General features: G+C 57.7%; 2 protein-coding genes across 4 annotated transcripts; both read right to left on the reverse strand.

Annotated features, from left to right (window-relative positions):
* Nucleotides 1-181: 181 nt before the first annotated feature.
* On the reverse strand, nt 182-11,669 carry DPH7 (diphthamide biosynthesis 7). 2 transcript variants are annotated; one of them, XM_064490831.1, is made up of 8 exons: nt 11,540-11,669; nt 11,101-11,188; nt 10,885-10,976; nt 10,200-10,372; nt 6,800-6,869; nt 6,647-6,712; nt 6,290-6,462; nt 182-825 (listed from the first exon to the last, which is right to left on the reverse strand). In XM_064490831.1, the coding sequence occupies exons 1-8, from the start codon at nt 11,545-11,547 to the stop codon at nt 401-403; spliced, it is 1,095 nt and encodes a 364-aa protein (XP_064346901.1). In that variant the 5' UTR covers nt 11,548-11,669; the 3' UTR covers nt 182-400. The 2 variants fall into 2 exon arrangements, with proteins under 2 accessions (XP_064346901.1, XP_010993667.3); XM_010995365.3 differs by having other exon boundaries at nt 10,885-10,979.
* A 4,213-nt stretch (nt 11,670-15,882) lies between these two features.
* Nucleotides 15,883-23,630, reverse strand: ZMYND19 (zinc finger MYND-type containing 19). 2 transcript variants are annotated; one of them, XM_064490832.1, is made up of 7 exons: nt 23,452-23,625; nt 22,775-22,891; nt 22,102-22,161; nt 21,204-21,310; nt 20,448-20,588; nt 16,600-16,780; nt 15,883-16,435 (listed from the first exon to the last, which is right to left on the reverse strand). In XM_064490832.1, the coding sequence occupies exons 4-7, from the start codon at nt 21,302-21,304 to the stop codon at nt 16,292-16,294; spliced, it is 567 nt and encodes a 188-aa protein (XP_064346902.1). In that variant the 5' UTR covers nt 21,305-21,310; nt 22,102-22,161; nt 22,775-22,891; nt 23,452-23,625; the 3' UTR covers nt 15,883-16,291. The 2 variants fall into 2 exon arrangements, with proteins under 2 accessions (XP_064346902.1, XP_031305413.2); XM_031449553.2 differs by lacking the exon at nt 22,775-22,891 and having other exon boundaries at nt 23,452-23,630.
* Between the last annotated feature and the right edge of the window lie 1,089 nt (nt 23,631-24,719).

A 24,719-nucleotide genomic window follows, 5' to 3' on the forward strand; every position in this document is an offset into this window, starting at 1 on the left:
GATGGTTTTCTGGCCTGGTTAAAGGAAGGAGGAAATTCACACACCAACAGTTTTTGAATAAAAGAACTGCTCTGGGTTTAAAAACAAAAACACAAGCAACTGACAAGTTTATGACTGGGAACCATGCCCCTCCCACTCCCTGGGCCCCGCAGCACAACAGCCCAGGGCAAAGACCACTTGCTGCCACAGAATCACCATTTTATTTAAGACAGACCACCAGCTTTTGTGACTGCGCTGTTCGGTAAAATGCACTGAGCCCCATGCAGTCACCCGCAGGCAGGGAGAATCTTAGTGAGATGGTCTGAGGACACTTCATTCCCAGAAAAGATAAAGTCGCACTCTTGGTTTTATTTGTGGAAATGGTCCTTATGACTTCAAACCAAGCAACCTCTTCCCTAGCTCAGCTGCTGTCCCACTTCCAGAGGTGGAGAACATGATCATAAAAGGAGCAAGTGGCTAGAAGGTTGATGTCAAAGTTTGCTGCCTCCAAGTACAGGTCACAGTCACAGATCTGGAGCCTTGAGGCATGCAGCCGGCTGCCACAAGGAGCCTTCAGCCTGCCTCCACCCTGGAGCTTGGTACCACCCTCTCCATCGTCCACTAAAGGATCAGAAGAGGATGCTGGCGACTGGCCCTTAACCTTCAGGTTACAGACCACGTCTGCAGTTTTGGCTCCTGGGTCACTGCAGGGAAAGGACCCTAGGGGTAATAACGGCTGGGCCTGCGGCAGACGGTGGAAGTAGAGCCAGGACCAGTCGACTCCGTACACCAGTGCGTTGGGCAGGATGTGGGACAGGGCGACTGTGCAGGCTTCCTGCTTCTCCTCTGGAGCAAACCGGGCGGACACGGGAAACAGAGCATTACCCAGAGTGGACCTCGTCACCCCGACCGACAGCCCCGCCCACCCTCCAAGCAAGACTCTGCCAAGAGCAGCCCCTGTGCAGCCCGCGGAGGAGCGTGGGGATGCGCACAGAGGACAAAAGTCCTCATCTTGCAGGGAGCGTGCTGTGCCCACGAGGGGAGCTAGCCCGCAACAGAACACGCATGCAGGGCACCTTCCCAGTCAGAGGACCTGCGAAAGCTTCCCATTAAGACTTAAAGCCAGGGACAAAGGACTCAGCACAGTGGGGGAAGAGCCGTGCAGGTGGCCATGGCCGAGGTGTCAGGGACCGGGGCTCGTCTGAAGGCCACGTCACATACAGTCCAGTGTGCTCTGTAAAAGAGTCTGGATTTAGCTTTTGCTTGGAAAGGAGTCACGGAGGACCTGAAGCAAGAGCAATTTCCGAGGTGCCGTGGCAACTGTGAAGCTGGACAGAACAGAGCTGAGGGAGGGCTGAAAGTGACCCACGAGCAGAAGAAAGAAATGATGAGCTGTCGCCAGGCCTGAGGTGGTCAAGGGTCTGGGGTGAGGACCAGGCTGGCATGAGCAGCCATGGAAAATGGGTGGCCAGTGAGCCGGGGATGTGGACTTAGGAAACTGTCAGCAGCGGGAAGCCCCAACAGCCCACCATTCAGCCTTCGAAGAGTCAGCCTGGAGGCCGCAACACCCTGAAGGTGGCCACTGCTGCCTCCCGAGTGCCGGGATCCATGCCAAGTGATCTGAATCGCGATCGATCAGAATGAGCACTGATGAGGAAAGGCTGGAGCTGGACTCGGCAAACATGAGACCCTCCTCCCTCACCCAGGGCTTTCCCCGGGCAGAGGGCTCTGGCAGGGAGCTGGGCGCTGAGGCTCCCAGAGGGCAGAGAGACACACTGGCCACATGCATGGAAGGAAGGCCCAGGAGACGCCCCGCTCGGGTGGGGACGCCTGGCCCTGGTAACTAGTGGACGACAGGTCTTCCTGCTGCACAGAGACATGACACCTGTGACACAGCACGGCTGCCCCTCGGGGGCACGCGGAGCCCAAACAGAACAACACGTTACGTTAGGCAGCAAGGGGTGGAAAGTTCCAAAGAGTAGGAATGGTGCAGGCCACATTCCGACCTAACGCAGTGAAACAAAATGAATGACACGGTCAAAACAAAAGACTGCTTCCACCTAGAAGTCTAAAAACCTTCTACTAAAGCCACTCATGGATAAAAGGGAAATACGAACTCAAATCACAGAACTTCTTTATAAAAAGTGCAAGTGAAATGACTACTGTCATAACCTACAAGTATGCTTACATCACAGAAAAGTTCAAACATAAAAACACGTAACATAAACAGATTAATAAAGATGAGTGAACTGTACTCCCAACTCAGAATGCTAGAATGAGAACTAAGGAGGCACAGGGAGAGGAACAATACAGACAAAAAGAGACACTGATGAGAGCACAGAACAGAACACACCATACAACCAAAATCAAAATCCTTTCAAAGAAATAATATACACACTACTAACTAACCTAATTAAGGAAAAAGAAATACTTATTTCAATGTTTGCATAAATATATAAAGTAAAACATGACAAAGGGCAAAATAGCCATTAGAGAGAATTTTTTTTTTAAACTAACCTGAGTGTGGGAGGGAAAAGGCTTTTTAACTAAAACACAAAATCTAGATTGAATTTTAAAAATCTATAAATTGTATTACATTTAAGAAAACCTTCTGCATGGGGAAAAACACCACCAAAGGCAGATCAAGGCAACAAACAGAGGAAACATTTCCAGCCTAAACCAGAGGTCAAGGGTCAAGGCCACTGCACAGAACTCCAAGCCGAGAGAGAAAAGGACCAGAAGCCAGAGGGGAAACAGGCAAAGGACAGACAGAGGCACTTCACAGAGACAGATATAACAGCAGCCCTCAGCAAGTGAGAGTATGTTTAACCTCACTCCTAGTTAGAGACACGCAGGTTTAAGTTCCTGTGAGACGCCACTTCACAAGCCTGATGGCGCTGTTGGCGAGGCTGAGGGGAGGCAGGCTTCCCCATGTGTGGCTGGTGAGGAAACAGTGAGATCCGTGCTCACCTGGGACCCTGTAGCCCCTCATCTAGGCAGCAGCCCTGAGGATACCTTCAGTGAGGCAGAAGCATGCGCACAACAGAATACACGTCAAGCACTATTTACAGTGGCAAACTACTGGAAGAGCCCAAACATGCACCTAGAAAGTTGGAAGAGAGATCTGTAGTATACGCACCAAATGGTGTGCTATGTAACCTTTAAAAAGAGCGAGGCCAACAGGCACGTGGAAAGATGCTCAATGTCGCTAATCATCAGAGAAATGCAAGTCAGAGCCACAGTGAAGTATCACCTCACACCAGCCAGAATGGCCATCTTTAAAAAGTGCACAAACGATAAGTGCTGGAGAGGCCGTGGAGGAAAGGGAATTACCTCCTGCACTGCTGGTGGGAATGCAGTTTGGTGCAGCCACTGTGGAAAACAGTATGGAGATTCCTCAAAAGATTAGGAATAGACTTACCATATGACCCAGCAATCCCATTCCTGGGCATATATCCAGAAGGAACCCTACTTCAAAAAGACACCTGCACCCCAGTGTTCACAGCAGCACTATTTACGATAACCAAGACATGGAAACAGCCTAAATTTCCATCAACAGATGACTGGATAAAGAAGAGGTGGTATATTTATACAACAGAATACTATTCAGCCATAAAAACTGACAACATAATGCCATTTGCAGCAACATGGATGCTCCTGGAGATCGTCATTCTAAGTGAAGTAAGCCAGAAAGAGAAAGAAAAATACCATATGAGATCGCTCACATGTGGAATCTAAAAAACAAACAAACAAACAAGCATAAGTACAGAACAGAAACAGACTCATAGACATAGAATACAGACTTGTGGTTGCCAAGGGGGTGGGGGGTGGGAAGGGATAGACTGGGATTTCAAAATTGTAGAATAGATAAACAAGATTATACTGTATAGCACAGGGAAATATACACAAGCTCTTATGGTGGCTCACAGAGGAAAAATGTGACAATGAATATGTATATGCTCACGTACAACTGAAAAATTGTGCTCTACACTGGAATTTGACACAACATTGTAAAATGATTATAAATCAATAAAAAATGTTAAAAAAAAAAACAAACTTACAGTTACTGAGGGGAAAGAAGGTGGGAAGGGATACATGGGAGTCCGAGATTTGCAAATACTAACTACTATACATAAAACAGGTAGATTTGTTCTGTACAGCACACGGAGCCATACTCAGTACCTTATAGTGACCCACGCTCACACATGCACATGCACACTCCCACACAGCACCCCGCGGCTATGAGCACGGCTACGAGCACAACTAATGACCAGATCTCAGGCTGTAAACAACACTGGCACTAAGAGGCCGCAGGGCTTCCAGAGGAACAGCTGACCCCGGGTGCAGGGGAGGCAAAGTACGAGATGAACCTGGAGCTAACTGTGCCCCAAAGCAAGGAGGGGCAGTTGGCCGTCCTTCCCCTGAGTTCCACAGCCACAGAGTCAACCAACTCAGGATCAAAAATACCACACGACCCAAGGCTGGAGGAAGCTACAGGCTTGGAACCCCAGGCCACAGGGCCACCTGGACTCAAAAATCTCTGAGGACATATGAAAAGGACATTCATGCTGTGTTAGGTATTACAAACAACTGAGAGATGATTTAAAGTGTCCAGGTAAATGCAAACACTGGGCCATTTTATCTGAGGGACCTGGTGTCTGCAGGGGCCCTGGAACCCACCCCCGTGGATACCAGGGAACAACTGTATATGGATACAGATAGACACATGGAAGAAAGGACAGCTCTTCCTTACAAAAGAATACGAATTTTAAAATGTGGGAAGGATAGTAACAGAAAATCACCATTCTGCAATTACAGTAGTAACTTATCAGGCAAGAATCATCAATGGATTGAGTGAAAGTCTGATGAGAAACACAGGTTCAAAGACTCTCATCACAGGCTATTAATTACAAAGGAAAAATAGCTTTTTTACACTGGAGAAAGCTAGGGCAACCACTTTGACCACATGGTCCAGTTAACATCTGCTACAAAGGACAGAGTGGCGTCACGTGACTCCTGACCCAACACACTGAGGAGAGAATGTCACCTCTGTCAGGTCCTGGTGGAAGAGGGTCCGGCCCAGGACAGGAGACAATTTCAGACTCAGACCATGAACAGACGGAAGCAGGCAGCACCCGTGAGGGACCCTGAGTGGCTCCCCAGCGTCAGAGGAGAGGCTTTACAGCAAACAAAACCTTATTATAGGTAAACAGGGCACCGTGCATCAACAAGAGGGTCCATACGTGAGGAAAACACAGTTATGAACAAGGACACCCCTAACAAGAACCCCAAAACCTCTGAGACAAAACCTGACAGAACTGAGGAGGAGCCAACAGTGACAGCTGAGACTTCAGCCCCATGCTGTCAGTGACGAACAACCAGGCGGACAGTCAGCAAGGAAGCAGCAGCCCCGACCGCCCCCACAGGCCCTCCGCCCGTGTCAGCAGCGCAGGCCCCTCGGAGGGGCAAGCGGGGCTCTCCCCGGCGGCCGCACGCTCGGCACACCTCAACAAGCCCGGAGGAGCCCACAGTGGCGTCAAGTCAGAAATCCTAGCAGAAAGAAATCGAGGGCGCCCACGAGAATGTGGAAATTAAACCACACACTCGTGAATAGCCACTCAGTCAAAGAAGGTATCACAAAACGCCGACGCTGACGGAGAGGAACGACCTCAGACTGTGACAGTGCGAGCCGCCAGGGCAGGGAGGAGCGTGGGTTCAGAGGAGGACGCTGGTGCAGAGCCAGTGCAGAGGAGCCCGGCCCCAGGAGCCACAATGGGGCTGAGGCGCTAAGTCGCTTCTTTGCATGGAGGAGGGGACGGGAGGTCACGGGCTGAGAGTGAGGGGAGGACAGGGGTGGGGGCTGAGAAAAGAAACGGAAATAGTTTGGACAGCAAAAGAATGACAGGTCAGGTTCACCTGGAGATTCCAAGCACCCACAGGAGCATGAGGTGAAGGGAAGGGAGACCATGCAGGGGCTGCGTCCCCCCAGCCGCACGCTGTGGCTCGGCCTCAGGCAGAGCTTTCCCAGTGCCAGGTTCTCCTGGAGCATCAGACCACAGGGACCACACTGACCACAGCAGGACGATGTGGCAAAGGTGGGTCAAGGATGGTTATGAAAGCGACAAGCGGTAATGCGTCTGGAGGAGGGGTCCCAATAGGGCCAGAAAGTCGCTGAGATGCAGAAGGTACCATGACAATCCAGACGGTCAGGTAAGAGCCATGCGCAGAGGGCAGGGTGACAAACCTCGGCAAGGCCTCGGGCGTGGCCCTGGGAACATGCGAAGAGGCAAGAACTGGGGCCCCCGCTCACCTACTGCCCTTTGGCAGTTGAGGACCTTAAAGCCTCCGTGCACACAGGCCGCCAGCAGCAGGTGGCGGCGGAAAGGGTGCCACTTGAGCCTCCACACCCCGCCCTGCACGGGCGTGTCCGCGAGCGGCTGCTTCATGTTCCGAGTGTCCCAGAGCAGGACGTGCTCGTCGTAGCTGGAACCGGGGCCACAGAGAGCACATGGGAGCGCGGGGCCCAGAGCACCCACCTGCTTACCCTCCCAGACAGACCCAGGGCCCACCGCCCCTTCAGGGCCAGCCCATGAGACATGGCCACCGCCACGACACGGAGAGGCCACGGCTGGTGCAGGAAGGCATGGGAACAGACGCTGGGTCTCACCTTCCTGTGGCCAAGACGTTCTCCTGGTGTGGGCTGCTCTGGATGCTGCACACGCCCATGGAGTGTCTGTGAGCGGAGGGCAGGGACTGAGCTGGTGCCCGGCAGGCCCCTGGGACCCTGAGGCACGGGCAGCGCCGGCCCCCTACCACCTACCTTCTGCTTGTGAACACGGATGTGGGGGGCATCCTGGTGTCCCAGCCTTTCAGGAGGCCATCGTCCCCACCTGCACAGAACAGAAATGCCCAACAACGGCCGGCGCGTCTCAGGCGGCATTCTCACCCACGAGGAGGTTCCTGGGGACCATCCTCCCGGGGGGTTGCAGGCAGGCACCAGGCAGAAGAGCCTAAGCAGCACCTGGGAATGGTCACCCTGGCCGTAACCTGACGAAGGCGTGTGTGGGGAAGAGGGAAGGACCAAGGCTGCCCCAGGAGGAGAAAGGGCAGGCCAGGAAGTCCAGGGGAGAATTTCCAGGTCACACGTGACTCAACCCTTCGGGGTCCTGACCACCAGGAACCTGCACCCACGTCAAGGGACTCTGAACAGGACCTGCACAAGGGAGGCATCAAATGTGGAGACCTGAGGTTCTGGAGCCTGCAGCGCCGCTCCATGTGGTTGTGACCTGACAGAAGAGGCCCTGTGCTTGTCCTGGGGGAACTGAGAGGAAAGGGAGAGCAAGGGGGCGGCACGCCGACCCACAGCCGGCCTTGGGAGAAAGGCAACAGCAAGCACAGGGCCGCGCTGCCTTGAAGGAGGGAGGGAAGGGACGGCTGGAGAACAGGTCGCGCAGGGAGGACAAACAGGAGCAGAAAGCCCTCGGAGGCCTGAGCCCTCCGTTCCCCGACCATCTACACCCACCGTCCACCCATCTGCCCCCCACAAACCTGTCCTTCCATCCATCCTCCAGCCACCACCCGTCCAACCACCCACCCACCTACAGGTAGTTACTGAGCAAAGTACAGACCCTGGGACAAAGAATACGGGTGGACCCACGCCCAAGTGGACGGGCAGAAGCAGGCCATCTGGGCAAGGCGCCTGCGGGTGGGCCTCAAGCACAGCTGCCTTCTGTGGTGAGTGCGTAAGGAGAGCTGCCTGTGGCGTCTTTACACCATGGTCTGTCCTTCTCTCTCACATCACACTCGCCTCACCAGGACGCCTATCCGACTGCCTTCACACCGAGCAGCCTCACCACTTCTCACCTCCGTTGCTCCCAGCATGCACCCGCGGGGGTGACAGGCCTCCAGGCGACACCACAGCCCTTGCAGTCTGCACTCAACACATTCCTCAGATTTTAAAACACAGCCCAAAAGAGATCACTCCTCTGTTCAACATCCGCAACGGCTCCCTCCACGCTGAGCTGAAGCCACAGTCCCTCCCGGGGCCGGCGAGGCCGTGCCCCCGCGGCTTCTGCTCTCACCTTCCAGTCCAGCACCGCCTGTGCCACCCGGCCACGCTGGCTACGCGCTGTTCCGAACACACCGGGCTCACTCCTGCCTTGGGGCCCTTCGCCTATGGCGACTGTGCTCTGTCACACAACCTGCACCTGCCCGCACGCCTGAGCCCCTCAGCCCGTCCCACCTTTCTTCTCCCCAGAGGACGTACACCTGCCGCGCACACTGTGCTTCCTGTTCGCTGCCGTCTCCTGCCAGATGGTGTGAGCACAATGAAAGCAGGGACTTTTGTCCGCCTGCTCACGGGTGTGTCCCAAGCCCCCAAGACAGTGCCTGGCAGGCAGCAGGTGCTCAGTAAACACCTGCTGAATGAACAGCCTGGTCCTGCGTTATAACATCATTGTCCTGTACCCCTGCTCTGAATCAGCTTAGCCTTCGGGTAGGGAAACTGGTTCAGAAATGAGAGCTCAAACAATTAAATCTTCACTGTTCTCCCCGAGGCTGCTCAAGGGTGTGACAAGTAACCCAGAAAGGACCCTCCTTCAGGGGAGAACAAGCATTAAACACATAATCAGAATTAGGATGAGCACAGGATGTCAAGAGAGCGATTCCAGCATCCCTAAAAACGAGACTGTAAGCTGAGCCCCGCCAGACATGTAGAATTAACGCCTAAAGGAGACATCACGTGACCAAGCACCAAGATTGCTGAGAACATGGAATATTTGAAGAAAAGAAGTCAGAGGCATGGAAGGAGGGTTCGAAATTGGACCAGAAAGGCAGGCACAGGACCACAGGTCTCACACCAAGTGTTCTGGCAGGAGCTGCAAAGAGCAATATGGTACACGAGGTGGGCGGAGGCTGCAGGTCTTCACAAGAGTGGAGGCTGGACTGGAAAAGGGGGAGAATGAACACAGGGCTATCACTCAGGGCTCAGCCCCAACAAACGGGAGGAGACTGAGTCCGGACAAGTGGAGAGAGAGAGAGATGGCCAATTCTGAGATGCTCCTGTGGTAAAACCAGCAACACACACTCAGGGGAGGGGTGAGCGGACAGCGGGAGGGGCAGGTGTGCACAAGGCAGCATAGGAGCGCATGGCCCAGCCCGTGATCCTGGGCGAGTGCCTGCGAAGCACCCCTGCAGGCAGGATAAATGCATCAAGAATGCAGGAAAAAGGTCTGGCTAAAAACCACAGCACAGTGTTTCTGGAAGAGACATTAACGGAGGTCAGGAAAACAACAACATGGAGCAAGAGGAGGGTCCAGAGGACAGTGAACACTTCCATGCTGTGGGAAAGGGGCCCCCCAGGTAATGGGAAGGCTGGAAAAAGGACAGTCCAGGCAGCGTGGTGTGACGACCAGGGAAAAGTGTGGGGGCGCAGGGGCCCGGTGTGTGAGTGCTGCCGTGCGACCGGGTGTGTAGCTGTCGCTGTCACTCAGCAAGAGGCTCCGCTGTGGCGGGGCGAGGTCACACAGCCTCCTGACCAGCCGGCAGAACACCCCGGCTTCACGTGGTGTTCTGAGCACACTCAGAACTCAGCTCACGTGGGGCTGAGCACACTCCCAGCAACTGAGAGAGGGAGACGGGTCAGATCTTTCCTTTGCCTCTCTGCAAACTCTCCGGCTCCTCTTCCGCCTTCTCGCTGAGGCCAGTGCCCTCCCTGCCCGTGAGCTACCCAGAGCCCCCCGTCCCCAAGCTCTGTTCACCTCTCATTCCCACCCCAGCACCCCCCAAATACACACCACTACCAATACCAGGAAATTAACCCTACTTCATGCTTCCTTTTCTTTGGGACAGTGAAATACTCCAAAGAGGAAACAAACCTGAAACCCAACATGAAAATTCAACTCTGGACCCAGAAGCACCAGCAGGGAGGGGCTCCGACTGGACTGTGAGAGTGAGTGAGGCCCCCTCCGCCACAGCAGCACAGCAGGGCCTCACCAGAGCTGCTCCAGCACGGGGTGGCACCATCCGGGCCTGCAGGGCCTGCACAGATTGCACCTCGCCCTCTAGGTGAGCCCCAGCCACGGCCTCTGCCCTGGAAAATACCCTCTCCGCAAGAGGGTTTCGTGATCCTAGCAGGACCAGAATCAAGTAGCTTTCTCTGCTCCCCATCCCTGCGCCCTCAACCAGACTTGAGAGAGAACCGAAGCGGAGGGGGTACCAACCTGAATACACAACCTCTGTCTGCCAGTAATTGAAAGCAGCAATCCAGGCCTCAAAGTGATGGGCCTGCCACGTGGCCACAGCCTGCAGCCCCGGCCCTGCCTCGCTCACCTTCAGGAGGGACAGCTGCCCGTTGGAGTCGCTGCTAATGAGTTTCAAGGGCTGGTCACTGGCTCTGGACACAGGGAACCAATGGAGAAACCTGGCTGAAGTTCATGCACAGACTCAAACGCATCACTCTCTTCTGGCTCCCAACTGGTGACACTTTATGCCCCCACAGCATGTCACACAGAGGCTTTCCACAGACCTGGAGTGTGGACATGCCTCTTAAGAAGCGTGCTTGAGGGGGGAGTGAATAGGTCAGTGGTAGAGCATATGCCTAGCATGCATGAGGTCCTTGGTTCAATCCCCAGTACCTCCATCAAAATAAATAAGTAAACAAACAAATTACCTCCCCCAAAAGTAAAAAAATTAAATAAATAAATAAGTATCAGCTCCTCCCGATAAAAACACCACCCCTTCTAACTAAAAGGCCGAACTTTTTTCTTTTTCCATCAGGCCTGGCAGTGATGTTCCCAGGTTTGGGGAGCCACAGATGAGGCCAGCACAGGTGGCTTTCGTTCTCTTGCGTGAAGATAGGAGTGGATGCCCAGGGGAAGACTCGGGCCCACCAATGCCAGCCCTTACCTTCCAGCCTTCCCAGTGGACCAGTCCAAGGACAAGGCCAGACCCCGCTTTTCCAGGGCAAAGCGGGAGAATGGCTCTAGCGTGTAAGAGTTCTGCTGTGGAGAAAGGAACGTGATCAAAGGGGCACGGCCTCAGACCCAGAGAGGATTTCTCCTCTGGTCCAGGAATGCTGCCGTCCCCTTGTTTTCTACAAAGGGCCTGGCCCTTGTCACCGACCTCGGATCGCACCAAGCGGAGGAGCTCTACGGACCCGCCAGCATCCGCCACGCCCAAGAGGGCGTGGCCGCCCACTGGGACGTGGCACCTGCGAAGACACACGTGCCAGTTAGAACCCGGGGCGTGCCCAGAGCACTGGAGAGCACCATGCACCCCAGTAACTATTTAAATTTCAGCTTCAAAACTGGGTGTGAGCCTACAATTCTGTTTCAACAAGATCCCCCAGCTTATGAAGCAGAAAACTAGCATTGCTTCCCAGACTGACAGAGATGTGGAAAAACCCGTCTACAGCATCCTCCAGGTGCCAACAGGTGGGCAGGACAGGACGGTAAAGAAATGAACCCAAGCCTCAGACACTCCCCCGCCCTGTGGAACGCTGCCAGGCATCAGGCTCCTCACAACAAATTCCAGACAAGCAGGACTGTTCCCAAAGTCGTACCATTTCATGTCCAGGATTGCAGACGTATCTCTCCTTTGGATCTCAACCAGGGGGCAAGTGGAACCATCCTCATTGAAACTATACAGGTAGAGGCGGCCTAAACGGACTTGAGGCTCATCAACATCCAGTCCACTCTGCAAAAAAGCTCAAGTGAGTCCTCTAATCACCTTCACAGATTCTGAGGAGCCCAGGGATGGGGACTGAAAGAAAGAAGAGACTGGCCAAGACTCTGGAACTGTGCCTGGAGGCAGCACCCCGACTTCCTGAGCTGGAGAAATGTCTCTTGTATGCAAGTAATGGGTAGGGGCTGAGCCCTCCTCTACTCAGCACAGGAGACTCCTTATAAATCGGCCTCCTTCTATATCGGCCAAGAGCAGGGTTAGGGTCAGCACAGGGCTCAGTCTGCCTGGGACAGCCCTGGCTTAGGGCTGTTGCCCCAGCACCAGTTCTCACGCTTTAAAGTGTCTGGTTTGGATGCACATAGATGCCTTCAAGAGAGTGGGTACAGCTACTGCGAATCCCATTTTCTCTTTACTCTAGACTTCATCCGTAAACTTGAACCACGCCTGCAGAGATGACATCCTGCTTTCGGGATGCCCTGTTTCTAACCTACTTTCTGGCCACAAGGCCAATGTCGCATCTGCACCCCCTGTGCGACTCCACGCCAGAGTTTTCTCTTTCGACCGAGGCTTGCGGTCGGCTCTGCCTCTTGGGAGCCCTTTCTCGCTCTTCTCCAGAGAAGAGCCCGACCCTGGGGCTCTAGCTGCTTGGGAAATGCCACCTGGGGATCGAAGGCCTGTGGAGACCGCGCGAGGCCGGAGGGCACCGCGCACCTTGCCCCCCGGGTCGGCGGGCTGGTCCTCCGGCTTCCGCAGCTGGTAGGTGCCGCACGCCAGCAGGCGCCTGCAGCCCTCCAGCGGGCACCACTCCACCGAGTCCGCAGTGTGCTCCGCGTCCACCGCCTGCAGCAGCCGCACCCGACTGCCGGCCGCCCAGCATTCGGAGAAGGACGCGGCGGCGACCGGGGTGGCGGAGAGTGGGTGGCGGAGGCGGGCGGATGAAGCCAGGTTGAGAGCAGGGTCGGCGGGCCCGGGGCTGCGGCGAGAGCGGGGCCAGGGCCGGGATGGTGGGGGGCACTGCTCAGCTCGGGCGCGACACTCCTCCCACTTCCGCCGCCGTCCCCTCTCCGCGACTCCTTCCGGAGCGCCAAGGCAGGACTTCCGGCCTCCGTAGACGCCCCGCGCGAGGGAGGTCGGGCTCCCGCGCCCCCTGCCGGCCGGCGGACCTCAGCTGGCCCTACGTGCTCCCCTCGCGCTTAGCAGCCGCCCAGACGCGGGCTTGGGAGACGCGCGCCGCGTGTCCTGCACGGATTCTCGGGACAGCTGAGCTGATAGAGGAAAGCGGGGCATGGGAATGGGGTGGGTAAAGGGCCTGGACACCCAGGGAGCCGAGTTCAGGGTCTGACGCAAAGGGACTGAGCCTGGTCTGCCCTCCCTGACCCTCTGGAGGGCCTGAGTGCGGTGCGTCGCGGGGCGCAGACCTGCCGGCTGGACAGCACAGAAAGCAGACAGGGCTGGCCGGAGGGCACTGGCAGGGGTGGAGGGCGGGAAGGTGAACAGAGGGCACGGAGAACCAGGGTCTGGGCAGAGGGGCAGGCTCTGCCTGCCAGTTAGACTTAGGATGCAAGGGAGACCAGCAGTCATGATCTGATTTGGGAGACCGAGTACGTGTTGACACCGTTCAATAAAATCAGTTGACTCTACAGAATGTTGAGGAACGCAAATGTGGGCTATCTTAAGGATTTAATTGTGTATCCCCCCACAGATATGTTTAAGTCCTAACCTGAGTACCACAGAATGTGACCTTTGGAAACAGGGACTTTACAGAAGTACTCTGGTTAAAACCAGGTCATTAGGGTGACCCTAATCCACTAGGACTGGCCTTATGAGGGGGAATTTGGACTGTGAAACACCCACAGACGGAAGAAAACATAAAGACAGGCTTGCCAGGTATTCTGATCTACAGGGCATGGCTGCCCTAAGCCAGGAGTCCGGAGCACACCTTCCCTTCCCTTGAGTCTTCAGAGTGAGCCCAGCCCTGCCAATGCCTGGACATGAGGCTTCCAGCTTCCAGCACCCAGACAATACATTGTTGGGTGTTTTGTTTTGTTTTGTTGGGGGGTAGGTTTATTTATGTTACAGAGGAGGTACTGGGGATTGAACCCAGGACCTCATGCTAAGCACACACTACCAACTTGAGCTATACCCTCCATCCACAATACATTGTTTTTAAGCCACCCAGTTTGTAATGCTTTGTTGTAGTAGCCCTGGGAACCTGGACGTGAGACTGAAATCCACATGGATACGTGGGTAGTGAGCCTGTGGCTCCAAAGTGGTTTCTACGACTGGAAATACAGACGTGGGTCCACAGCTAGGACGGCAGCTGCAGCACAGCAGCAGAAACGGTTTCAGGAAGCAACCGGGCACCCTGAAGCCACGTGTCTTGATTTGACCTGGTACCAAAGGCAGTCTGGTCAAGCAGCCCCACACCATGCTCCAGTTAAGAACAAGTCCCACGTTTTAACCATGTGAGTGAATGCTGAACATTCAGAGGCTCTCAGATGTGTGGCTATCAAGTCAAGAGGTCAGAGCCATCAAAAGAGAAAGTAAACCTGGGGCGGGTTATCAGATGAAGGACAATGGATGCAAATGGGGTAAGAGCAGTCTGTGGACCCTGGGACGCCTTCAGCAGGGCATCCACTGCAGAGGCCATGGTAGGGGTGTGAGTGAACACCTGGAGCCCCACAGTACCTGCCCCGCTCCAGCGCAGGGCCCTGCACCAGCAGACTCAGGGTCCCTATCACCCAGCACAGGGCACAGCACCCTCAGGTAGGGGACAGCCACCAGCTACTGCAGTGGCTCCTGCAGTCACCTCAGACAGCAATCCCCGGGTCAAGGCTATTCCAGATGAGCCCATGAGACCCAGCAGAAAGCAACCAGGGTCAGGACCCAGTGTGGCATCCTATGGGGGAGCTGAGACCCCGCCGCTTCCCTTTCAGTGTAATTGCCCTATGAACGGCTGACCACAGAGCAGTTGGTGCCAGTCAGGGAATGTGAACAGGCTGGAGGTCCACCCTGACTGCTCCCCAAAGGACACAGGTAGGACCCACAGCCTACGCTCCGGGCTTCCTCAGCCCAGGAGCCTGTGTTTGAAAGCAAATTGAGCACACCCATGGCTCCATGTCTGACGCTCGCCGAAACCTCAATGTGCTGGCCTACTCAGGAGGCCCCAACCTCAACAGTCCCGGCCACAGCTGGCCTCCAGAAGCAGGGGTTATCCCACCCTGGACTTGTCCCAAGGGCTCCAGCCAGCTGCTGTCTGTGACTGTCTCTCAGGATCACACGCCCTCCTCCCGGTAGCTTCCTGAGCCCCACTACTGCTCACCGAGGGTCCGGAGCCCACAGCCAACCTCACCTATGCAGCAAAAAGGTCCTGACCTGGAAGGCCCACTACCCCCAACCTGCACAGCAGCAGTCTTTTCAGTAAAACCCACGTGGAGCATATAAAGTTCCTGCCTTCCCTTGGGGTCAGGACAGTTTTCCTCCTGCTCCCTGAATGTTGCTCTCACCTGTGTCCCCAGCCCTGAATTCCGGGACACATGCCCAGAAGGCGCCAAGTTCTGTAAAAGGAGCTACTAAAAGCTCAGCTCACAGACCAACGGCCACCTAGTGGCTGGCCCCAGCCCGGGGAAGCAGCAAGAGCACGCAGCCTCCTGGAAGATGGCAGAAGGTGGCAAACGGGAAGGTGTGGCAGAGGCCTGCAGGACCAACGTGGGGCCAGGGAGGGCCCGGGACAGATGGTCAGAGTTGGTGTGGTCAGCCTTCACTCTCCCAAGAACAAGGCCTCCAGCAGGCTGGCTGGCTGGCCCTGGAGACCAGCAAGTCCCCAGCCAGACGGCCTGGCCCCAAGTAACTCTGCAGGTGTACCCGGTGCTGCCCAGCTCTCAGAGGTTTGTGGCTCCTGGAACAGAGGGAGGCCTGGCCTGGGGATACAGCCCAGCAGCCAGGGAAGCAGTGCTCACCCCTCTGGGGCGCTCCAGTTCATACGGCGGACCTCAGCGGGCCTGCCGGGCAGAACCTCCTGCCCCCAGCTCCCACCCACTCAGTGCATGAGTCAAATGAGAATTCACCAGGGCCGGGGCCAGAGCAGCGGGCAACCTACAAGAACCCCCAGCAGCTCCTGCCCCAGGACAAGGACAAGGACAAAGACAAGGACAGGTCTGGGTCTCCTTTGCACCCCCACCCCCAGATGGCAGATGAGGAGAGCAGAGAGCAGCCGGCACGCCGGGCGGTACCACCCTTTACTTCGCCTTGTGCCACAGTCCCAGGCCGCCGCCCTGCCTGACTCAGCAGCCCAGGAGCTCAGGTGTTACAGCAACCGACCCAATTGTAACCTCCGCCCCCCACCGCCTCCCCCCAAAAAAACTGTACATGAGTTTACAAACGTATTAACATATAAATAAGGAGAAGCGTCCGCGGGAGCCTCCCAGCTGTCTCTGAGCTCCAGGAGCCGGGCCGCAGGGCATGGGGCCCTGGGCGGTGGTGCTGGTCCGGGTCTGGGTCCGGGTCCAGGTCCGGTGCAGGTGCGGGAGTGACTCCTGCGGCAGCTCCGGGTCCAGCCGCCTGCCGGTGTTGGCAGCGCCCCAGGGAGATGGGAAGCCGCGAGTGCAGGGCTGCACGCTCCACTGCCTGGTCATCGCTCTGGCTCGAGCTCATGCTGGAAGGGGCGCTTCTTCTCCCGACAGTGCTTCTTGTGGGCCGGCCAGTCCTTCTGCTGGCACTGGGAGCCGCAGTAGCGCGCCACCTGGCAGCGCCCACAGATGTTGAACTCGCGGAGCTGAAAGCACACAGAACGGCGTGCCCGGTCACCCTGGGGAGCGGCCACAGGACCGCAAGGGCCGCTCAGGGTGGACCGAGGAACAGCCCCCGTGGGGAGAGCAGCCGGGAGAGGCGAGGGGTCTGCAGGCCGCCCCAGCGAGGCCAGGCCAGGCGGCCGCCCACCTGCTTCTCCATCATGGTGCAGGGCGGGTAGTGGCACTCGTAGTAGGTGCAAGAGGTCTCCTCCTCCTCCACCACATCCCCGTTGGCGTTGTAGTAGCGGGTCACGTTCAGCACGGGGAACTGCTCCTCTATGGGGTCCGTGGGAAGCTGCTGGATCGCCAGCCAGTACAAGCTCTGCTCCCTGCGAGGAAAGCCAACTTCGCATGCTCTGGCCACAGTGGTCCAGGCACGGGGGTGACAAGGGCAACGCGGCAGCGGACAGCGGCTTCCTCTACACTGACGGGCAGCCTGACTGTCCTTGAGCTCACCCTGCTGCCAGGCGCACCTCTTCCTGACACCAGGCATTTAGCCCGTTTTAACCTCCCTCTGAAAGGTACTGGGCAGGGCGGCGTCAGCCTCCCTCATCACCTCCCCAATGCCTGGAGACCCCAGGCCCAGCCGCTGAGCCACCTCTCCTTCGACCGGGAGCTGCTGTGTGTCCTTCTCAGGGCTTCCCGCGTAGGGCGGGCCAAGCCTGAAACTGGAGAGTTCTACCTGGGGCGGGGCAAGCGCAGGCCGCCTTCACAGGAGGCACCACCGGCACTGCAAGAGGGAAGGGTGTGTGAAGAACCCCCGCCCCACCCACTCTCCTGGGCCAGGCCTGGAGGCACCACTACAGGGAAGGGTCAGCCTCTTCTAAACTCACCTGCAAAACTCACTCAAAATGGATCAAGGACCTAAACACGATACAATTCTTAGAGAAAACATCGGACAAAAGCTTCCTGACCCTGGATTTGGCAACGATCGGGGTTATGACATCAGAGGCACAGTAACAAAACCGCAGACACGCTGGATGTCGTGGAAATTCAAGACCTTCGTGCATCAGTAAAATGGCAGCCCACAGGATGAGGAAAATTACTTGCAAATCTTACATCCCACAAGGGGTTAACACCCAGACAATATAAAGACCTCTACAACTCAACAAAAAACCCAACAACCTGATCCACAATGGGCAGGGCATCCGAGCAGGCGTTTCCCTGACACCCACATGGCCCAAAGCACGTGCAAAGCTGCCCAGCACCACCGTCCTCAGGAAGACGCACGTCCCCACCGCACAGGGACACCTCGCACTCCCGGGCACGGCTGCTCCCACACAAACAGGAAACGAGTGTCGGCAAGGACGCGGACACACTGGAACCTCTGCGCACTGCTGGTGGGGACGTGAAACGGGACAGATGCCATGGAAAACAGCATGTTGGTTCCTCAGAAAGTGAACAGAATCATCATGATTTGGCAGTTCCATCACTTCTAGGCACACACTCCGAAGAATCCAAAGCGGGGACGTGAAGAGCTGTTTGTACAACTGGGTTCATGGCAGCATCGCTCACAAAAGGCAAGTGGTGGAAGCCACCCAGGTGCCCGTCGACAGAGGAAGGGGTAAACCAATGTGTGTGACGTGCACGTGTGTAGACACGTGTGTATGTATACCTAGGCACATATACACATGCAGTGGGATATGACTTAGCCTTGAAAAGGAAGGAAATTCTGACACAAGCTACAACACGGAGGAGTCCTGAGGACTTAAATGAGGTGAAGTGACATAAGCCCATCACAGGACAACTGCTGTCTGAATCCACGAGGTCCCTAGTGCTGTCGATTCATGCAACAGCGGGGCCAGGCCTCGGGGAGGGGCCGAGGGCTCAGCGCTTATCAGGGACAAGGCTTCCGTTTGGGAAGGTGAGAAACTTCTAGAGACGGATGGGGGGACGGCTGCACAACAGTGTAACACTGCTGAACCACGCGCTCAAAAGTGGTTCAAACAGTAAACGTTATGTGTACTTCACCACAATAAAAACATTTTCTAAAGAAGGGTGGAAGCCAGGATGTGGGGGGACACTGGCTGCTCCTGAGCCCGGTGATGAAGTCCTACCAGAGACAGGCTTCAGCTCCAGCAGCTTTGGAGGGCAGAACGGGAGGGAGACGCACCTTTGCAGAGGGGCCCTCCAGCCTGGTCAGACAGCCCTCCAGGAGCAGGGTGCAGGCCTGGGAGGAGCTGAGGTGCCTGCCTCGCGTCACGGGCGGCTTACTCCCACCACAGGAGCCACCGTGCAGAGGCCCTGGGGACAAATGGACAGACTCCTAACGCCCATGCCTGTGGAGACTCCAGGCCACACTCGGGCTGGCTCTGACCCCAAGTGCAGTGAACCTCACTGAGGGCCTGAACCCCACTGGCAAACCAAGGATGACCAGCAGGGAGGAGCCTCCGGGGTGGTCCTGGGCCTGGAGGAGAATGGGCAGCCAGGCCACGGCCCCGTGGAGGCCACCAGGTGGGGCAGCCCTGTGTGTAAGCGACCTGCTTCCAAACAGGTCTTAACTGTGGTCACTTTATCTCACGACAACAAACGATGCTCAGACGCACGAACGTAAACTGGTCACAGGGCGAGCTGCCCAAAACAGGCTTCACAACCCAGAGACCCTGTAAGGAGACAGGCCATCGCTGGGTGGGGGCTGTCCCAGGTCTACACTGACTTGCGTGCACGCTGGACAACCCTGGGGAACCCGATTCGTCTGCCAGGCTGCCCCTGCATGCCTTCTGACAACACAGCCTTCACCTTGTCTAATGAAAGAACCCTCCTGTCCCCAACACGGGGGCAGAAGGGTGCATCAAAACAGGCTCACTGGAGTTGATTCCAGTTCTCCTCATGCTGTGGAAAACAAGTGTGCGGCCCTGGCGGCACCTCCTGGGAACGGGTGGTGGCTTTGAGGCTTCCACATCTCAGCGGGGGGCCAATAAGGGTCCTATTTTTGCTTCAGCCAGATTGGGCTCAGTTTCTGTCACTTGCAACTGAAAGCCTAGACTAACAACCCCCAGGAAGATGAGTCCTAACTCACCTCTTGTGGGCGGCCTCTCTCAAGAGCAGCCTGAGGGAAACAGGGTCAGACTGAAACATCAGAGCAGAAAACCCAGAGTGCTGGAGACCCAGCCCTCTGCCCCTCGCCCGCCAGAACCTGGTAGAGTTATGGGGGTGCAGGACACCCTCCAGAGCTGCAGCAGCACGTACTGGATATGGCCTTCTGATACCTGGGGACCACCCCCCCAAGCCCAGTTGGCCGTGTGATCTACCTCCTCCACTACGTGGGGCTTGGCAAGACCCTGAGGGTGAACGCTGCAAAGCTTCCACCCAGTCTCCATCCACCGCTAGCATCAAGAGAAACACTGACCACCCCCCACCCCATCGCCTTGCTGACTTCTGTCTGTCGGGGAGGTCAGCACCAGCACTGCCAACATCAGGAAAGCCGTTCAGGGGCCCCAGCAGGTGGCAAAAGCCCCAGGGAGCCCTTAAATGATCCCCATGTGGCCAGGGACACTCTGCCTCATTTTGGCTCCCAACTCCGGTCCAGCTGGTCCTCCAGCTCTTCAAAGCCAAGGGCTCCAAGAAGCTCACTGTGGGGCTATTCCTGGGGTCCCCTACCGAGGGAACGTGGAGGCCGAGCGGCCAAGGCCCCAGACCACACCATCCTGCTCCCTTAAACCACTTAGGCAAATCATTTACAAAAAGACCCATCTTCATGCGTAGCGGCATCCCTGAGACAAAGGTGTCTGTATCGAGTCCTGCTTACCTACCGAGGCCCCGCCCACACAACTCTCCTCCTTGTGAGAGCCAATTCAGAAGACCAACCCAAAAAGATAACTATTAAAAAGTTATCCTCCCCCAATGAAAAAAAAGAGGACCGCCCACTCTCAAGGACAGTAACCAAGGTCCCTCAACCCAGAGCACAGAGCAGACCCCGGCCCATCTTGGCAGTGAGCTCGGAGGGTCCTCCCTCGGGGGCACCTTGGCCCCAGCCCCGGCCTCAGGAAGACCCACCTCTGTTTGCTGGAGATCTCTTCGGCCTTGGGCCGCCAGCCCCACGGCACCAACTGCAGGTTATCCAGACGATTGTCCACAGTGACCGAGTTGAGATGCACCACCTGAAACCCGGGGGCAATGCCCCCCCTGTGCCGCTCCCTAGGAAACAGACAGCTGTCCAGATGCGCTCCTCTGACCCTCCCAAACATCTCAATTGGCCCCTTGTCACACTGACAGGCTCATCCGGAACCAGGCTGCTGAGAGGAACCCAAGGGTGTTGGTCCGCATCCCAAACAGGACAGGCCATGAGGACAGCCCAGCCCCTGGATTTAAGAGCTAGGCAGCAGGAAGCCAAGGGTGGAACCCCAAACCATCCAACCCACAGCCTAGAGAACGCCCCATCTGAGTGGCCCCAAGTATTTCAGAACCTCACTGTTCACACTGCAGAGAAGGCCCTTCCCCACATCCCACCTACAGGCTCAGCAAAAGCCCAGTGGAGGGACCAGCCCTTGCCCTCCCCCAGTGGCTGTGTGCAGAGCACACATGGTGTGCAGACTTCCAAGCTGCCCTGTCGGTGTCATGGGATGCTGTCAGTCCGTCCCCCGTCCCGCCCGCCCCGCCCCGGTCAGTGGCAAGAATACCAGAGTAGGCAGGAGACCTGGGGAAGGACAATCTGACAACAAAGGCGGGGCCCTGCTGGCTCCCCCCACCCCACGTACATCAGCACCCACCCGCAACCCGGCCAAGAGGGAAACAGCAGCCAAAAACACCCACCACAGCAGCTCGTGGAGAAGCCTTCCCGACCCCCTTCCTCGGTTTTTGTCAAAGGCATATGCGAATATCTTAGCACCATTTCCATCTGCGTCTACCTCCATCCGGGCCTGAGAAGAAACAGGGAAAAGGTCTGTTAAGAAGCCTCCAATTCTCAACAACATTCCAAGTTCCTCTTAGAAAAATGAGTGAAACGAACAAGCTGGAGGTACAAAGGCCAGGCCCGTCTCTGGGACCCCAGGGGTCTGCAGAGCTCCCCAAGACATGGCACTGAGCACCTTGCTACACTGAGCTGAGACAAACTCGAGAACCCTCTTTGCAAAATGTTGTGGACACAGAGAAATAGACTTCCTTGCCCTTAAAAAAGTCCCCAACCCCCAGTAAGAAAAAAAGGCAAGCCCGTGAAAAAGTAAGCAAAAGCGTGAAGGGCTCAGGACTATGGTGGGTCCAGAGGCTCTGGAGGGAAAAGGGTAGGTAAGGACTGGACACAGAGGGACAGGCGTTGGGCAGGGTGCAGTTGGGGCAGGGAGCTCGGGCCGGTGAGACTAGGGCACGGAGCAGCAGGTAGGCCGCAGGCCACAGCCAGAGAGAAGGTGGGGGCCTCCTAGGGGACAGAGGCTTGTCCACTGAACTCCCCATCACAAACATGACACAATTCTGTCTCTTTCAGGAAGAGCTTCAGCCAGGGTGGAAGCAGGGAAGGTGAGCACGGCTGAGGCGGTGGGGTGGGGGCTCCACTGGGCAGTGATGGCCAGGTTCTGCCGGGACCTGGGTTCTGGCTGGGGCCTCGGCGGCCAGCTTCAGACACTCATGTGCCAGGTCTTGCCCTCACTTCACAGGAAGAAGAGCCAGCCTCCTGACCCTCCCTGGGTGGGACCAGCAGAGGGATGGCCATGCTTACCTCAAAGGAGTAGCCCTCCACCAGCGGGATGTCCTGCTCGTCGATCAGTGTGTACTTGGTCTGGAAATTAAGGTTTCAAAACATTACAGTCGGAACCTGCATGAGGTACAAGAATGAGCAGGAATGGCCCCTTCAGACTAAGAGTGGCCAGCAGGCGAAGGGCAGTCCACCCCAGAAAGCAGGAAGATGTGCCAGAGCTGGTCCTTCCCCCCTGCGACTGTGTGAGGAGGTATGAGGCTCCACTTCCTCTCCGCTCAAGACGAACCATAAGAAGAGCCACAGGACTGCCGGCGGCTAAGCAGTAGGTCTGCGTGCTGATACATCCAGTCCAAAACCACCATCCCACCAGAGCCTGGGAGGGGGCCCAGGCTGAGACCAAGTATCCAGAAGGTTTCAACTGGTGTTTACTTATTATGCTGGGCGGTTGCTACACAGGTACTCAATTGTTCATTCTATTTTTTGTCGGCCTAAAACGTCCCAGGTAAGTTTTAAAGGAGGCCATCAGTGCAACGGTCACTGAGTTAGGAGGGATCTGAGCTAATGGGGAAGCCCACCCCACCCTAGTTAGAAACAGAACATCCCTCCTGTAGGAAGGGCAGGACCGGTCCCTCAAATGGACGAATCTCACTCTTGCCTAGAAATCTTTTTTTTCCAAAATCTGAACCGGTTTTACCTTCGTCTGACCGCCTCTGCTCCTCTCCTACCAGAAGCTTCTGCCGCTGGTGATGGGAACAGGGTTCCCATCCAGGGTACGGTCCGTGGCTGGTGCAGCTGCACGGCCGGCCGGCTCCTGGAAACAGCCAAGCCTCAATGCCCACAGGTGCCAGGAAGCCCCAGACTCGCACACGAGGAGGGCGGGGCCAGGTAAGGGAGAGAAGCAGAGGGAGGCCCTGCTCCGGCGAGGCTCACTGAGGTTCAGCCAAACCCGGCTGCTGCTGGCAGCACGAACCCTGCGCGAAGCTCACTACGGACCGGCAGGCACGGGGCGGCGCGCACACGACGGTCTCGGCGAGGAGCGAGCGCGCCACCTCGGAAGGACCTGCGCTCCCGCAGCCCCAAGCGCAGCCGCCAGCCCCCTCCTCCCCCGGCCACGGCGCACGGTCGGGGCCCTGGGGCCGAGCGGTTGTGCGGGTGGCGGGCCGCCGGCTTGTACTCTGGGGCAGCCCGCCCCCGAGTCCCCGGTCCCCGGACGCCCCCCAGACTCACTCCCCGGATCCCCAGCTTCGCCCTGGCCGCCAGGTCCCAGCCTCGCGCCCCAGGCCTCGCACGCCGCCTCCCTACCCCAGCCCCGGCCGGGCCCCCGGCCCAGCGCTCCACGCCCCGGCCGGACCCCGGCCCCGCGCCGCTCACCTTCCCGGCCACCCGGCCGAGCCGCACGATGCCCAGTTTGAAGTCGGTCATGGCCGGGCCTGCGCTCGGCCGGCGGCGCCGCTCCCTCGGGAGGCGCCGGGGCCAGGGCGGGGCCGCGGCGCGCCGGGCGGGCCAGGCGGACGAGTCGAGGTCGGGATCGGGGCCGGGCAGGCGGGCGGGCAGGCGGGACGAGGCTGGGCCGGGTTCGGGCCGCCGCCGCCTCGCGCCCGCCGGACCTGCCACGCGCCGCCGCCGCCGCCGCCGCGCGCACCACAGCGAGCGGGACCGGGGGCGGGGCGCGGGCTGACACACCCCCGCCCGCCGCCGCCCGGCCAATCCCGAGGAGCGCACTGCGCCGGCCGGCGCGCGCCGCCACGCCGCGGCCAATTGGCGGAGGCCGAGTGCGCCAGCGCACTGAGGAGAAAGGCGAGTGCGGGGGAGGGGCGCGGCCGGGGGCGGCGCCTGCGCGGCCGCCCCGCGCGACGTCAGTTTCGCGGGAAGCTTTGTGCGGGAGGCGGCGCTACCGGCTCCCGGTCTCGGGACCCCGACCCTCATCCCCCGACCTCGCCGCCCCGACCCGGCCTCTGCCCCGCGCCGGGTCCCCGCCCCTCGCGGAGGGCGGCCTGGCTCCGCGCCCGGTGCCGTCCAGGCTCTGTAGGTCCGAGTCTTCGCGGGACTGGCTGTGGCTCCCCATAAACGGTCCCCAGTCCTCGGGCGGCGGGCAGGAGGCCAGAGTGGGGACGGGGCCCCGGAGCCCAGGGGCTGCTGTAACGTAGGGACTCGGGGGCCAGTGCCGACCGGACCTGGGAGCCCCGCGAGTGGCCCTGGCTGGCCGGGCACCGGCCCGCCCTCCTGCTCTTTTGACAGCCTCCTCTCAGGGGCCTGGGCCAGGACCCCTTAGCCCATCCTCGGCCTACGCCAGCCTTCCCTGGGCCTCGAGCCAGGGTGCTGAACAAGCTAGGCCAGGTCCTTCCCGAACAGGAACTCCAAGGCCTGACGACTTTGGGGGCTTCTGTCTGTTTCCTGGCAACCACTCTAGCTGGGCTGTCACCCCTGGCCCTCAGTGAGGGAGGCAGAAAAGGCCCGTGACCAGTGCGTTACAGGCCCTGTTGGAAAAGAATAAATGCTCTGGGAAAACAAGTGGACCAGCATCAGGGAGCTGGGGGCCTCTGGAAGGTGGTGGACAGAGTAGGCCCCAGTGACAAGTAATTGGAACAAACGGAGGAGGAGAGTGAGAGAGCCCCATGTGGCTGTGTAGGAGAGTTCCC

The sequence above is a fragment of the Camelus dromedarius genome, chromosome 10 (assembly GCF_036321535.1).
Source record: "Camelus dromedarius isolate mCamDro1 chromosome 10, mCamDro1.pat, whole genome shotgun sequence".
In the NCBI taxonomy this organism is placed as follows: domain Eukaryota; kingdom Metazoa; phylum Chordata; class Mammalia; order Artiodactyla; family Camelidae; genus Camelus; species Camelus dromedarius.